Source organism: Anoplophora glabripennis, unplaced genomic scaffold (genome assembly GCF_000390285.2).
Source record: "Anoplophora glabripennis isolate ALB-LARVAE unplaced genomic scaffold, Agla_2.0 scaffold296, whole genome shotgun sequence".
Lineage (NCBI taxonomy): Eukaryota > Metazoa > Arthropoda > Insecta > Coleoptera > Cerambycidae > Anoplophora > Anoplophora glabripennis.
Genome location: NW_019416601.1, coordinates 448,310 through 462,086, shown reverse-complemented (window position 1 = coordinate 462,086; position 13,777 = coordinate 448,310). Strand labels below are relative to the sequence as shown.

Genomic DNA, 13,777 nt, shown 5'->3' with positions numbered 1-13,777 from the left:
TAAAATAATAAAATATTTCTCGGCTAAAATTCTAATAGAAGATTCAATAATCTTCCCTCAAACGGAAAACCAAATGGACAAATTGATACTTTTTTTAATATTGCAATCAGAGACGGTATGCTCTTCAGGTTGTTTTCTCAGTCTTCACCAGTAAAGATGAAAAAAGCTGTTGATCCGGAGGAATACCCATATGAGTAAATAAATTAGGCTTCCTCAGCAAAAAAATGTAAGCCTATTTTATTTGGTTAAATATCTAGTTTTGGTCTCGTAGCTATATATTTTGTGAATATAAGGAATTTACAGAACAGTTATAGTATAATTGATCGTGCTTTTCTAAATTTATTTACTTTTATTTAGTAGAAAAATTAATAGGGATCTTGTCGATTTTGTTGAACTGTAGTTTGCAACACTGGGTACGAGCGTTCACTTATAAAATCAATGACCCACAGCATCCATCTAACATTAGTTTTTCTATGGTTCAGTAAAGAAAAAAAAAGAAAATTAGGTTATGTGAACTATATTGTGAAAATTTATTCTTTATTCTTCTATTTAACATTACACCAAAGAAAAAAAAACTTCAAAATATGGACAAAGTAAGAGCGCTATTTCATCCTATCATTAGCTCAATCCAAAAAATGGCACTTTATGAAACCAAGTCTGTAAGTAATTTAATGAGATACTAACTTTCTAAATTGAGTTTAAATACCTATTAAGAATAATTTGAATGTATAAAGAATCTTATGTTTTGACTCATTAATGTGTAGTTTCTTTAATATTTTTAGAAATATTATCTAGTTGGATCAAACAATACACAAACAAGATTTCGTGTTTTGAAAATAGACCGAATGGAAGCAAAAGATCTGGAAATATATGATGATAAAGTTGAGTATACTGCAGAAGAGATCCACAATCTTGTCAGTATGATTGATTCTGGAAACAGACATTCGGGTGGAGGAGGTTGTTCAAAAGTTATATCAGCATTTGGGATTGTAGGTAATGTATGAAGTAGTTGCATATAATGGTACAATAATAGTTACAAAAATATTAATTTTTAGGTTTTATAAAGTTTCTTGAAGGATATTACATTATCTTAATTACTAAACGTAGGAAAGTTGCCGTTATTGGACATCATACAATATATAAAATAGAGGATACTAATATGATTTATATCCCTCATGAAAGTGTTAGACTCCTTCACCCGGATGAACCGAGATATGTAAAAATGTTTCAGAATATTGATTTAGCAAGTAATTTTTATTACAGGTAAGATCCCAGTGGTCTATTACAGAGATATTTTATCATTTTAAGTAAGAAAAATATTTAAATGACAAGGAAGTATGTTTTTGTAATAAATACCGGAATTTATTTTTGCAGTTATAGTTACGATTTAACTCATACCCTTCAGCACAATTTAATGAGCCCTAAAAAACTCAAACCGGATTCGAACATTGAAGAGTCTGAAAACAGTACGTTGGAAAAAAGTTATCACAATTTAGAATCTTCTGTAATACCTCGTTCGAATTCGTTAAATTCTGAAATTCAGCATTTCGGAATAAGAACTCAGCCACATAAGAAGTTTGTATGGAATTCTCATTTACTTAGGTAAATATTTCATTAAATTCCTATCTACAACTAGGTACTAAAATTTGTTCACTATAGCAAATAAATATTTTTTTTAGTGATAATGTCAAAGCCGAGTTGCATCCAGATTGGATAATTTATATAACTCACGGTTTCGTGGGTCAGTCTAACATAAATGTTTTTGGAAGGTCTATATATGTTACTCTAATAGCAAGAAGGTCCAGTAAGTATGCTGGAACTAGATTCTTGAAACGTGGTGCCAATTTCCAAGGAGACGTTGCCAATGAAGTGGAAACTGAACAAATGGTTCATGATTCAGGAGTTTCTTCATTTAATCAAAGTCATTTCACATCGTTTGTACAAATGAGAGGCTCTATACCAGGTAAGCAAATAAAATTATTACATTTTTGATAGAAATACGTCCTTTCTGTTTTTGTTGAATTTGTTCTTTTATAGATTCTAGTTAATTAAATTTCTGTTGAAAAGAAATTAAGAATTTTCAGGCATATTTCAGAAAACCCAGTAATACGCAAACTACGATATTGTGTTAGTTTTAACTTATAATGAATGTAAGGTCGGGACAAAAAAAAATGCAAGGATTTTAGACGGTTGTTCCTTCTGTATAGGTGGGGATAGAAATGACTTTGTAGGCACTCTAACTCAAAATGTTTCAATATTACGTAATGTCTGTTAAGTGAACAGCTTGTGTTCATTTTTGAAATTTATTTTGAAAATGGCGATTCTGATTTCAACACAAAGAGCGTCAGATTACATTTCAATTTTTAGCCGAGAGAACCTGGGAGATTGTTTTAGATATTTACCACTTTTTTAAAACGTGGCAAATTCGTGGCAATAAGTACTTTTTGTGTATCTCTTCTAGAACAATGAGAACCCACCAAAGGAATTAGTCCAACTTGCAAAGTTGTAAAGAATTTATTTCATCTTTCAGGCCACTGGAAACAAGAAATGGGGAAAATGGTTGCTAAACCAGCAATAACAATTGATTTCTATGATCCATTCGCTGAAACAGCAGGGGCCCATTTCAACGAATTGTTAAAACGATACGGAGCCCCCATCATCATTCTCAACCTGGTAAAACAACGAGAAAAGAAAAAACAAGAGAAGCTCTTAAGCGATGAATTGAGTTCCTCTGTTAAATATCTGAATCAGTTTCTACCTGTTGACCATCAAATTATTTACAAAACATTCGACATGGCAAGAAAAAATAAAGGAAACACTAATGTTATGGGTCACTTAGCTGATATAGCACGGAATGCTGTGATGAAAGTAGGGATTTTCCATAACAAGCCAAAATATTTTAGCCAGAGGTCTGGTACAGTTGTGGGCCAATATAAAAATAATTCTAATAGCCTACAAACGGGCATTATAAGAACAAACTGTGTAGATTGCTTGGATCGTACAAACACGGCCCAATTCGCTATTGGGAAGTGTGTGTTGGGCTACCAACTCTGCGCTCTTGGCATTCTGGATACTCCTAATCTCGAATTTGACACGGATTGTGTACGCATGCTCGAATCTCTATACGAGGATCACGGCGACACATTAGCTCTGCAGTATGGTGGTTCCCAATTGGTACACAGGATTAAAACTTATCGAAAAACTGCCCCTTGGACTTCTCAGGGGAACGATATAATGCAAACCCTCAGCAGGTACTACAGCAACACATTTTCCGATGCCGAAAAACAAAACGCCATAAATCTATTCCTTGGTGTATTTAAGCCTGAAGAAAGTCAATCGCAGATTTGGGAATATTCCACGGATTATTACTTCCATCATAAACCTATAATATTCAGCCTAAAATCTCTAACGCAGTGGTGGGATTCTGGGATTTTAAAATGTCTGCCTTACGCTTATAACGACCTCACCAAAGCTTGTTACGAGCTAATTCAAATACATTCCAGGGATGTAGAAATGATTGATTCGTATATAGACTATTACAGACCATACGAATTGAGTGTTTTGGATGATGTCTATGCGGTGAAAGTCAGCAATTCCATAAGAGATTTCATGCCAAATTTCACTGCAAATTACAGTCCTTTTGTGTTAAGGGTAAGGCCGGTTAGAAGGAGGGAAGAGAATTCTAACAAAGGAAACGCAATGAAAAATCCATCCGTTACCGGGCAGAGTTCTACAAGCTCGGCAGCATCAAGTACAAGGTATATAACTCTTTTTTTAAGATATTAAACTGTCACATTTATCGAATAGTTCTAGTTCGGACAATGAGGAGTCGATCGAGGATGAAGATTATGTGATTGTGAATGAGGCGGTATCTAAAGAAGGCACCCCCGAACCTATAACTTTTAAGTCACTATTTCCGACAATGAAAGAAATGTACGGTACTGAATTGAAAAAGCCCAGTCAAGAGGACATTCTAACCTATAAAAAGTACGTTTTAATTTACTATGGGATATTCAAATCTCAAAATGGCTGAAAAAATTAACTTTTATTTTTTTTATTAAATTTTTACCACATATTTGCTTAGAATTTTCGCAAGAAGCATGTCAAAAATGAAGATCGTTTTTGGTAATTGTTCTACTAATTATGTGTACTTAATCGGCTAGGAAAAATAATTTATTTTTTTGTTTGTAAACCATTAAGTACACAAAAAAAAGTTTCTAAATGAAATGTATTAAAATATATTTTTCTTGTTAGAAAAAAGTTGTGAGCGAAATAAAACCAAAGGGTGCTAATTTCTTTCATTCAAAGACAAACCAGAAAAAAAAGACTATCAAAAAATACCATTCAACTAGTTGTTAACGTGTACCACAATTCAAATTTCTAAGTTTAACCAGTTTCGTGAAAAAAAATAATAAAAGCTAATTTTTTCGGCCATTTTGGGATTTGAATATTTTCTCAGGGGGGGTTCAAATCAAAAAATATATTGGAAGTACCCCCCCTAAAATTACTTTCTGAACGCCTCCTTAAAATATTTGCACATCTTTATGAAACACCCTGTATAAGATGCTTTCTACATTTATGTCATAAATTCAGGAGATTGTTCATTGATTCATTTTAGACCATAAAGCCTTAATGATCCAAGTTTCTAAAGTCACTTTCTGAGATACAGGGTGTTGATATTAAAAGAAACATATCGCCTTTACTTCTGAATATGTTTGACTTACTAGGACTGAGAAATATTTTGAAGGATTTACAATTGATGGCATAACTTGTGCTGTATCACAACCGATAAACAAATGAATCGTGTTTATGTGGTGGTTATAACGAGAACAACAAACTTGTGACAGATCGATATTGTTGCCTTTGCAATTGAAACTTGTACATTATTCGTTTTTCATAATTTCAATAGTTTTAAAGTGTGTTACTTTAAGGAAAGGGTTTTTTGCATCGTATCGTCACGGGTGATGAAAAATTGATACGTTATGATAATACTAAATGTAGAAAATTGTGGGGTTTGCCTGGTCGTGCATCAACATCGATGGCAAGGCTGAATATTTATGGCTCAAAGCTCTGTATTTGATGGGAACACCTTGGTGTAGTATGAGCTGCTTCAATCGAATGAAACCATCACTGGTGAATGCTACCGAACACAATTGTTGTGTTTGAGCAAAGGCATGATAAAGTAATTTTTCAACATGACAATTTTCGACCACATGTTGCTCATGGGGACAAAAAATACTTAGAAATGCTGAATTGGGATGTTTTATCCCACCCGTTGTATTTACCAAATATAGCTCCATCAGATTACTACTTGCTCCAATATGACCTGGTTAAACAGGGCTTCTAATTTTACCAAAATACGAAAAATTGGATCGATTGGTTCTTTTGACACGTAATCCCTATGCTGCCAGAAAGATGCGAAAAAGTTGTGGCTAGCAATCGACAATACATTGAAAAATAATAACGTACACAATTTTTCATAATAAGGCCTTGAATTTACAAAAAATCTCTCAAAATTAATTCACATTCCTAGTAAATTGTAATAGAAGGTGTTTTTGGCACTCTGTTTCGTGTTGCATGCCAAAAACTCTTTTTGCTCTAATTACAGAAATAACTATTTCAGGTACGTACTATTGGGTAAAAAAGCCAATGGAACTGTGAAGAATACCTTTACGCCAACTTCAATGTTGGTAAAGAGTTTAGGAGGGCTTCCTAAAGATACTGTTTTTCAAGTAACTCCTCCAAAAGTCAGTCAAGAATCAATAGAGATTTATAAAAAGTATATTAGTGTAGGACTCAATGGGGGCTTTAATCCAAAGCCAAGTGACATGGCTATTTATAAAAAATATGCTAGTTTCAAATGATAAGTCATTAAATAAAAACAAAAACATGGAGACACAAGTATTGAATCAATAAAATATAAGTAGTATTGATTTTACTTCTGAAAATATGTTGAACTAGACATGGATAAAAGGAAATGGGTTACCAATCACATATTTATTTGCAAAATATGTAGATATAACTGAACCAAATTTAATATTGTGAAAAATAAAAAAACTTGCAATTTCCAGTTAATTATGAAAATATGTGCAATTCTTTTTGAGATCTCAGAGTTGACATCATTTTTTTTATTTTACAAATTCCATTCAAAATATCTTTGGCACAAAAAGGGTATGGTTTTATTCCCAAAGTGTGACCACTTCAATTTTCACCAACTGTCTCTACCTAGATTAGTTTTTTTGTGAACCATTCTATAATCGTCTCAATACCGTTTATTGTTTTTATTTCATAAATTTTATATTTATTTGTTACACTGTGATATGATTTACATTTCATTGTTACTTATTCAATAAATGTTATAATTTTTGTCAATTTTATCATTTACCAGTTCCTAATTGTTACAAAAGCTGCGATTTCAAGTTATTTCATCAATAAAATATGACCAGTCATTTTACTTGCACCGTGGTATACCAACTGAAATCCTCATTAACGAAAAATTAAACTTCCAAATATTACTTACCTTAAAAAAACTGATGGAAAGTTACAACCTTTATAATATCAACATGGTAGTATAGTCGGACGAACATGCAGTGGTAAGCATTTCTTAGCCAGACTTCCTATTGTGATCCAGGTTCGATCCCTGGCATTGGCAATGTCAATGGATAATTGGTTTGTCTGCAGTTTTTCAAATGTAGCCCCCTTCTGCACCGCCTTTGGCGTTGTCTCATTTCTATGGTGTTTTTATATTTATGTATATCCATGTAATAACACGGTGTATATCTTAACAAAAAAATTTTTAAATATTTCCAGGTAATTTAAAGAAAAAATTCAGTTTCAAAGATATAAGCTTTGTATCAATTTTCAATTTTTGATCACGACTGATGCTTTTTAAATTTTTTGTTATCTGCCACGTAAATATCTGACTATTATTTTAAAAATTGTAGTAGGTCGCCATAAAATTTACCCTAAATAGGGACATTTATTTCTATTTTTTCATAAACTATTTTTCAGACATATTTAATGATGGTACTTTGTAAATAAAAACTGATAATTCGAATATAGTCAATGTAAATTTCAGAAATTCCCTGATATTTCCCCCATTTCCATGTCTATTAAATTCCCTCGTAATTTCAGGTTTTCCATATGGGTGTACTACCTGACTAATAAGTTATTGAAACCGGTATTTGGTTGAAAAAAAAAAAAACTAATACATTGGTAGTCTTGAAATAAAAACACCATGTTTGAAGATTTTTTATATTTTAGCTTAAATTTTCAACATTTCATTCTGATGTTATTTATATGTATGAAACATATTTCTCAAAAAATTAAACTTAATCTACTTCAGCTTCTTCTTGGGGCGAAGGTTATTTGTATGTCCACATTTCTTCTTGCGACAATTTGTAGCTCTGGGATGAAGTCTAGCGTAACACTTGCGACAAATCATTTTGTCACAATTGTATTTCTGAGACAGGATTCTAAGGGAAGGTTCGATAATACCACCTCTCAAACGCAATACCAAGTGAAGGGTAGACTCCTTCTGGATGTTGTAGTCAGACAATGTACGTCCATCTTCAAGTTGTTTACCAGCGAAGATCAGACGTTGCTGATCTGGAGGAATCCCCTCTTTGTCTTGGATTTTAGCTTTCACATTTTCGATAGTATCAGATGGTTCGACCTCTAGCGTGATAGTTTTCCCCGTGAGGGTTTTCACGAAAATTTGCATTGTGGCGTTTTCTGAAAATGAAAGGTAAACTCACATAACCTCAAAAAAATAAATACAGATTTTATTAACCACGCTACAAAATCCTTATACAAATTTGACTACAGCAACATTCAGTTCATTTGTATTTATTAATAAGACTGATTACATATGAAATAATATTTTTCTTATGCTTAATGTAAAAATAAATTACTTACATGTGCCAAAACGTGTCCGCCACAACTTCTTCCAACGAAAAGAAAGATGCAACAATCTACTTTACCGATATAATCCGCACGAATACAAAAGAAATCCAGATCGCGTACTCTGTTAAATATTCAGTGTGGTGGGTACCTAAAATGGCCGATTTTCTAAGGTACAGATATTTTCAATTCAGCCAATGTGATGTAAATGAATTTATTTATAGATCATTTTAAATACAAAAGAAATAAGAATTTAAAGTACTATTTTATTTATAGTATCCTGAACTATATCTAATTAGCACGAAAAGCGAGTTACACAGTTTACGGCAGGTACTTTTAGGTTAGCCCCACATACTTATTTGGTTAGCCCCTATGAATGTAAAAATGATTCCATTAAAGCTTCCTCTGGCCTTCATCACAATAATAAAAAATGCGCATGCTGGGAGCCCCAGAGCTGACTTTAGTAACTGACGCAGTTTCGATTTTTCCTTCGAGCACTGGGCGCTTTACAAGTCGAAGAGAGAGATAGCTGCTATGAAGGTAAATGCTATCTCTCTCTTACTGAACAGCCAGTCACATTCGACGAGAGAGAGAGATAGTATATATATTTTCATAGCTATCTATCTCTTCAACATGTATAGCTGGAAACTTACCTCCAGTAGTATATACTCGAAGGTTTGTTCAGAGTTTTTTCCAAACAGAATGGACTTAAACCCCGTCCGTTAGACGCGGGCAATATAGTTTTTCACGAGCTGACCATTTAAAATCTAATTTAAAATGACAAAATAAATTAAAGTATGAATATTAAGTTACCATCCTGTTACAGCGTAGCTTGCAAAACAAATGATGTTACTTAATTCTGGTCTAATCTTATTTGCATCAATCTTTTTTCTAAAATCTCATATGCGATTGAATATAAAGTGTATTTTATTTGGGACAAAAAATTTTGGGGTAAGTGAAGCGTCTTCACTGTCATCTGAATTTGTTAGGAAAGATCGTAGAAGTTTAAATCTGAATCCACATGCGTGATGACGGATTCGTTATAACCACGTGACCATCAACATCCAATCCGTTTTGACTTTGACGGAGTGTCAAGTCGCTTTACTGATGCACAATTGGATGTTGCTGGTCAGGTGGTTACAATGGATCTGTGCTTACGCATGACTGTGGATCCAGGCTAATTGTATTTCATTTCATTTCTAAGGAGCAGTCCACACTCAAGATCGCTAAAGTAGGGTCCACAGTCCATCACTTTTACATGATTGTGATGATTAGAAGTCTAAAATTTCAATCGACAAAAATCATTTTTCTTTTGACATGTAAATACCTTCTCGCTAAGAAAAGAAACAGCTCAACCTGATAATACCTTTGTAATATCTAGGTAGATATATCTCAACATTTTTCGGTTTCCGTTTGACGAAATTCAATAAATTATTATAAAACATATATTATTTTTATTATCATATATTTACAGTAACAAAAAAGATTCGTGGTATATTATTAACAACAAATAAAAATATGAAATTCATTCTAGACATACACGCTTTCAAAGAATGAAAAATTAAAAAATAATTTCAGCAGTTCATTCCAAAAATTCTGCATACAGGTTTGCTGTATGTTGCGCTGCATACGTTTGTAAACCCATGCCTTTTATTTTCATAAATTTAAGTATGTAGTTAACACAGTTACAGTGTTATTTACTTTAAATAATCAGATGAGTATTTTGAAACATTGTTTTCACTCTTGTTTTTAATTCCCGAAAGAAAGTGGAAACAATACAAAACTAAATTAGGTTTTAAAACGCATGTATAAAACATAAAGTCCACAACACTCAAGAATTTTAAAATATATGAAAAACTATAAGAAAAAGTGCATTGATGATAAGCTTTATACGAGTTGAATTATTTTCTAACAAGGCAAAACAGACAGTAGACAATCATTTCACTGCTTTCAGTGTGCGACTTCTTTGTTTGTGAATCTATCTTTAAATGATATTTCATTTCAGCATTTCGCATCAGCCATTTTGCATTTATACATAATTTTGGCTCGTCTGAATTAGCTGGTGGATATAAAGTGTGGTAAGATATAACCTTCAAAGTATGTCGTATCTTAATTGTCATTTGTACTCAAAATTTATCGACCCAGAGCAACTGGCAGAGAGTAACCTACTGATTTGTAAATACTAGTGTCACATTTTGGCACACTAATGAGAACTAACAAGTTCGAAAATCTATATCTAGTGATACTGCTGACGAATGATCTTATCTGGACAGGCCCTTAGTCCGCATAGTAGTAGTTTCCCACAATATCTTTAGTTAAAAAGATTACCTAGCTGAAAATATTTATGAAATTGAACTGAAATACTTAAGATAGGCAAATTATATTTATATTAATTTATATAAACGTCATACACATGATTTCAGAAGTAGATGGTATCGGTTTAATGTTTACAAGTCAAGCTTCTAATCAGAGTCTGTGGTTTCCCCCATCTGAAACCAGAAGTAGGTAGGTACCGTTATGTAGCAGCGCCGTCTTACATCGTTAAATCCGCAGCATTCTCTGCGTAGCCGAAGAATTGTCTCTCACAAAAATCACCCTAAACTTAAGGAACAACGGTTTTCGTTTGTTTAATATGGTTGATACCTTGATGCGTTAGGTCAATGTTTCTGTCAAGGTAAGGTGCGAGTGCGCCTGCGCATCGCATTCATTGTACAGGTGAAACGCTGCATCTCAACAAACGAGATGCGGCGTTGCCACTTTTAGAAATAATTACTTAAATCTGTCAACATGTAAGTTAACTTCCCTCTTTCTGTTTCAAATTTTCTAGAATATGTGAAATATAATATTACAGTTTCAAATTATATTAAATTATAATTAAAATGTACTTTAGTTCTCACAGTACACTTAGGTACTTTATTTTTTGCACTCATAATGTTTTGGCGTAAATTTTATCTAGACGAGATGCAACCAAACGACCAATTTTCTTTGAGGAGGTTTTTGGTAGCTTAGATACCCAATGAACGTGAAATATATTCCATTTTTATTTAAAAAAAATGAATTCAAGGCTACTTGATATAATTTTTAGTACCTAGTAACAAAATACAGTTTTTTCGATGAATGATGAACAGAAAAATAAAATTATCTTGTAGTTCTAGCAGTATAGATAGTTTTTTTAATGGTACATCTCTGTAACTTATACAGAGAGATCCAGAATGATTGAAGTGTTTGGAGATCGTAGCATGTGCCTGTCTCTATCAATACTACAGATTTTTATATGCTAAAGATGATGTTAGAACCAGGCTGCGTTCCTCAATCGCTTCAATCATTCTGGATAACTCGGTATATGGATTAATTGATGTCAAATTTGACATCTGCAGATACATCAGCAAGATTGGTCTAATGGAACCAATTACTTTGTTATCAATATGCTAAATATAATAAAAAACCTTATTTTATCAATGAAACACTATATTTTCACATAGTAAGAAAGCTTTTTCGGATAGTTCTCGTGATATGACATAAAGTTTGATGGATCTATTTTCCAACACTAAGACACATAAAAGAGCATGCTACAAGGATAATATACATAGCAAAAAAATGTACAAATTTGTACAACTAATTAACTAAAAAATGTTTGCATTTGTTTTTTTTTACTCAAAAATTTTTAAAATGTTAAAAATTATGTATTAGTACTTAAGTACATATGGGAATAAATATTTTCCTTATTTCTGAACATTTCCATGCTAATGTTATATCGTCTACTAAAATATTCATTTAAATTTATAAAACGGGAAAAACTTCGCTAACCCACTAATCCAAATAAAAAATTCACATAATTTACAAATTTTCTATCACCTGGTATCGCGATTAAAACCTGATGCATATATTTAATTTTTTCCTTTGTATTTTAAAAGAATATCATCTAATTCTTTCTAAGGAATCTTACAACAGAACATTGGCAACGCTGTAGAGATGGTGACCACCATCTCATGTTTTGTTCTGAGCTGAAGCTTCTTGGAGCTTGATGGACGCATGACGATAATCATTTACTTAAAGTAGGTACTTAGATTCATTAAATAATTAACATTTGTTGCCATTCTCTTCAACACCTGCTTCTATGTAAGATAACATTACATGTCTGTATGTACGACATATGGCAGACGGAAATTAGTATCTGATTTGATTAACGCTAATGTAAATTTGTTTACAAATGCATGAGTAAATTGCTCTACACAGCATCACAGAGGTGCTTCTTAAACCGTATAGCCAAGGGCGATATAAACCGTATCAGATTATTTTTAAACGAACGGCGGTAGAGAGTGAAAAGAGTGAAACCAAATAGAACTCCTGTTAAAAATTGATCGAAAGTATAAACAAAACATCTTACTGAAGCACACTAGTTGGGTGTTCATCTTTCTACTTCGTTCTGGTAATTGAAGAACATAGTTTAATTATTTACTAATACAGGATGTAACAGAGACGTTGCCATAAATTTGTGGATTTGATACTTTTCGTCAAAATTTAATTAAAAAATGAGGGTAATTTTTTCTCTAGATTGTTGCCTAGATGCTCCATGGCTCTACAAACATTAGATGTGAAACAGTTTTTGATCAAATACTCAAGTGCTGTTGTTACAGAGATTTCATAAATGATTACAAGACAGGTGAACAGTAATTTTATTTACGTCATGTTGGCAATTAAATTCGGTAAAATTAAATATTATTAAAACAATAAGATCAAGATTACATTAAAACACAACATTCTGTTTCATCGGTTGTGACTGGTGTAACTTTTCGCGAGATTTTATTCAACCAATCAAGGAGTGTAGATGTAATGGTTTGTCATTGTTCATTGTAAACGGATCATTAATATTGGTGATGCCAAGATATAGAGATTTTTCGTTACCAATACCAGTTGTGCAATGTTGGAGTACCTATGTAATCTCGGCGGTCACATGGCTTGTAATCATTTATGAAAAATCTGTAGTTTCCTCTTAGTGGCTACATGTACATCCACATTTTTTCCTGGTACACTGTGGTGTAGATGTAGGGTTTGCAGTTTTATGTTTTTTTTTTTTATTGAAAAACGTACGATGTCGATAATATGTACCGTTTCTAATAAAATTGGCAATAAACGATTTAATGCCCTCTGATGATATTGATTTTAAAATCAAAGGTATCATACAGGGTGTAAGAAGTTTGACTGCCATTCTTTCAGCATGAGATAGAGTAATCATAAATCAACAGAAAAGTTGTATATTATATACAGGGGCGTAAGATTAACAGTTACCAAAATACAGTGAGTATTAATACTGGGGAGTTTCATCACAACGTGACAACAGCGCTTAACCAAACGCTACACAGCTGGCGCATACCATGTGTGCACGCGGCAGACTTGTCCTACGGAAAAAATGTAAACAACTATTATTGTGAAACATTTAGTAAATTTCAGGACAATTGTTTACCAGTTTTTAAATAAATAAAATAAAATGTATCGATTTTCTAGTGTTGCGCTTAAATTTTAGCTTGAATTTTAGTAATTGTGAATCTCTTAAAACAGGAATTTAACATTTAATCAAATTATGAGTTTGAAAAATATGTAATTAAAGTACCCACAGATTCACATCATCCAAATAATCATACGTATTAAAAATAATTTAGGTACTTGCCAAAAAGCAAAATTAGTAATTTTTAAACACACAAGTACAGGACAAATTACAACATATGCTCAAAATGGCCACCACCATTTTTGATGTACGCACGACACTTTCGAATCCAATTTTTGCGCACTCGCTGGAAAACGCCTCAAGGAAAGGAAATAGTGGTACGCAAAAAACACTCAGACATGGTTCAATTCCAGATATCAACTGAATTGC

At 32.6% G+C, this 13,777-nt stretch overlaps 2 protein-coding genes across 2 annotated transcripts; one reads left to right on the top strand and one right to left on the bottom strand.

The window, feature by feature from the left end:
• Positions 1–540: 540 nt before the first annotated feature.
• Positions 541–6,343, top strand: LOC108912601 (polyphosphoinositide phosphatase). Its single transcript, XM_018717877.2, has 8 exons — positions 541–659; positions 783–993; positions 1,056–1,263; positions 1,375–1,602; positions 1,680–1,963; positions 2,531–3,758; positions 3,808–3,987; positions 5,624–6,343. Exons 1-8 carry the CDS (start codon positions 585–587, stop codon positions 5,862–5,864), a joined length of 2,655 nt encoding a protein of 884 aa, XP_018573393.1. The 5' UTR covers positions 541–584; the 3' UTR covers positions 5,865–6,343.
• A 948-nt stretch (positions 6,344–7,291) lies between these two features.
• LOC108912574 (ubiquitin-60S ribosomal protein L40) lies at positions 7,292–7,993 on the bottom strand. The gene is made up of 2 exons (XM_018717831.1): positions 7,918–7,993; positions 7,292–7,734 (listed from the first exon to the last, which is right to left on the bottom strand). Exon 2 carries the CDS (start codon positions 7,721–7,723, stop codon positions 7,337–7,339), a length of 387 nt encoding a protein of 128 aa, XP_018573347.1. The 5' UTR covers positions 7,724–7,734; positions 7,918–7,993; the 3' UTR covers positions 7,292–7,336.
• Between the last annotated feature and the right edge of the window lie 5,784 nt (positions 7,994–13,777).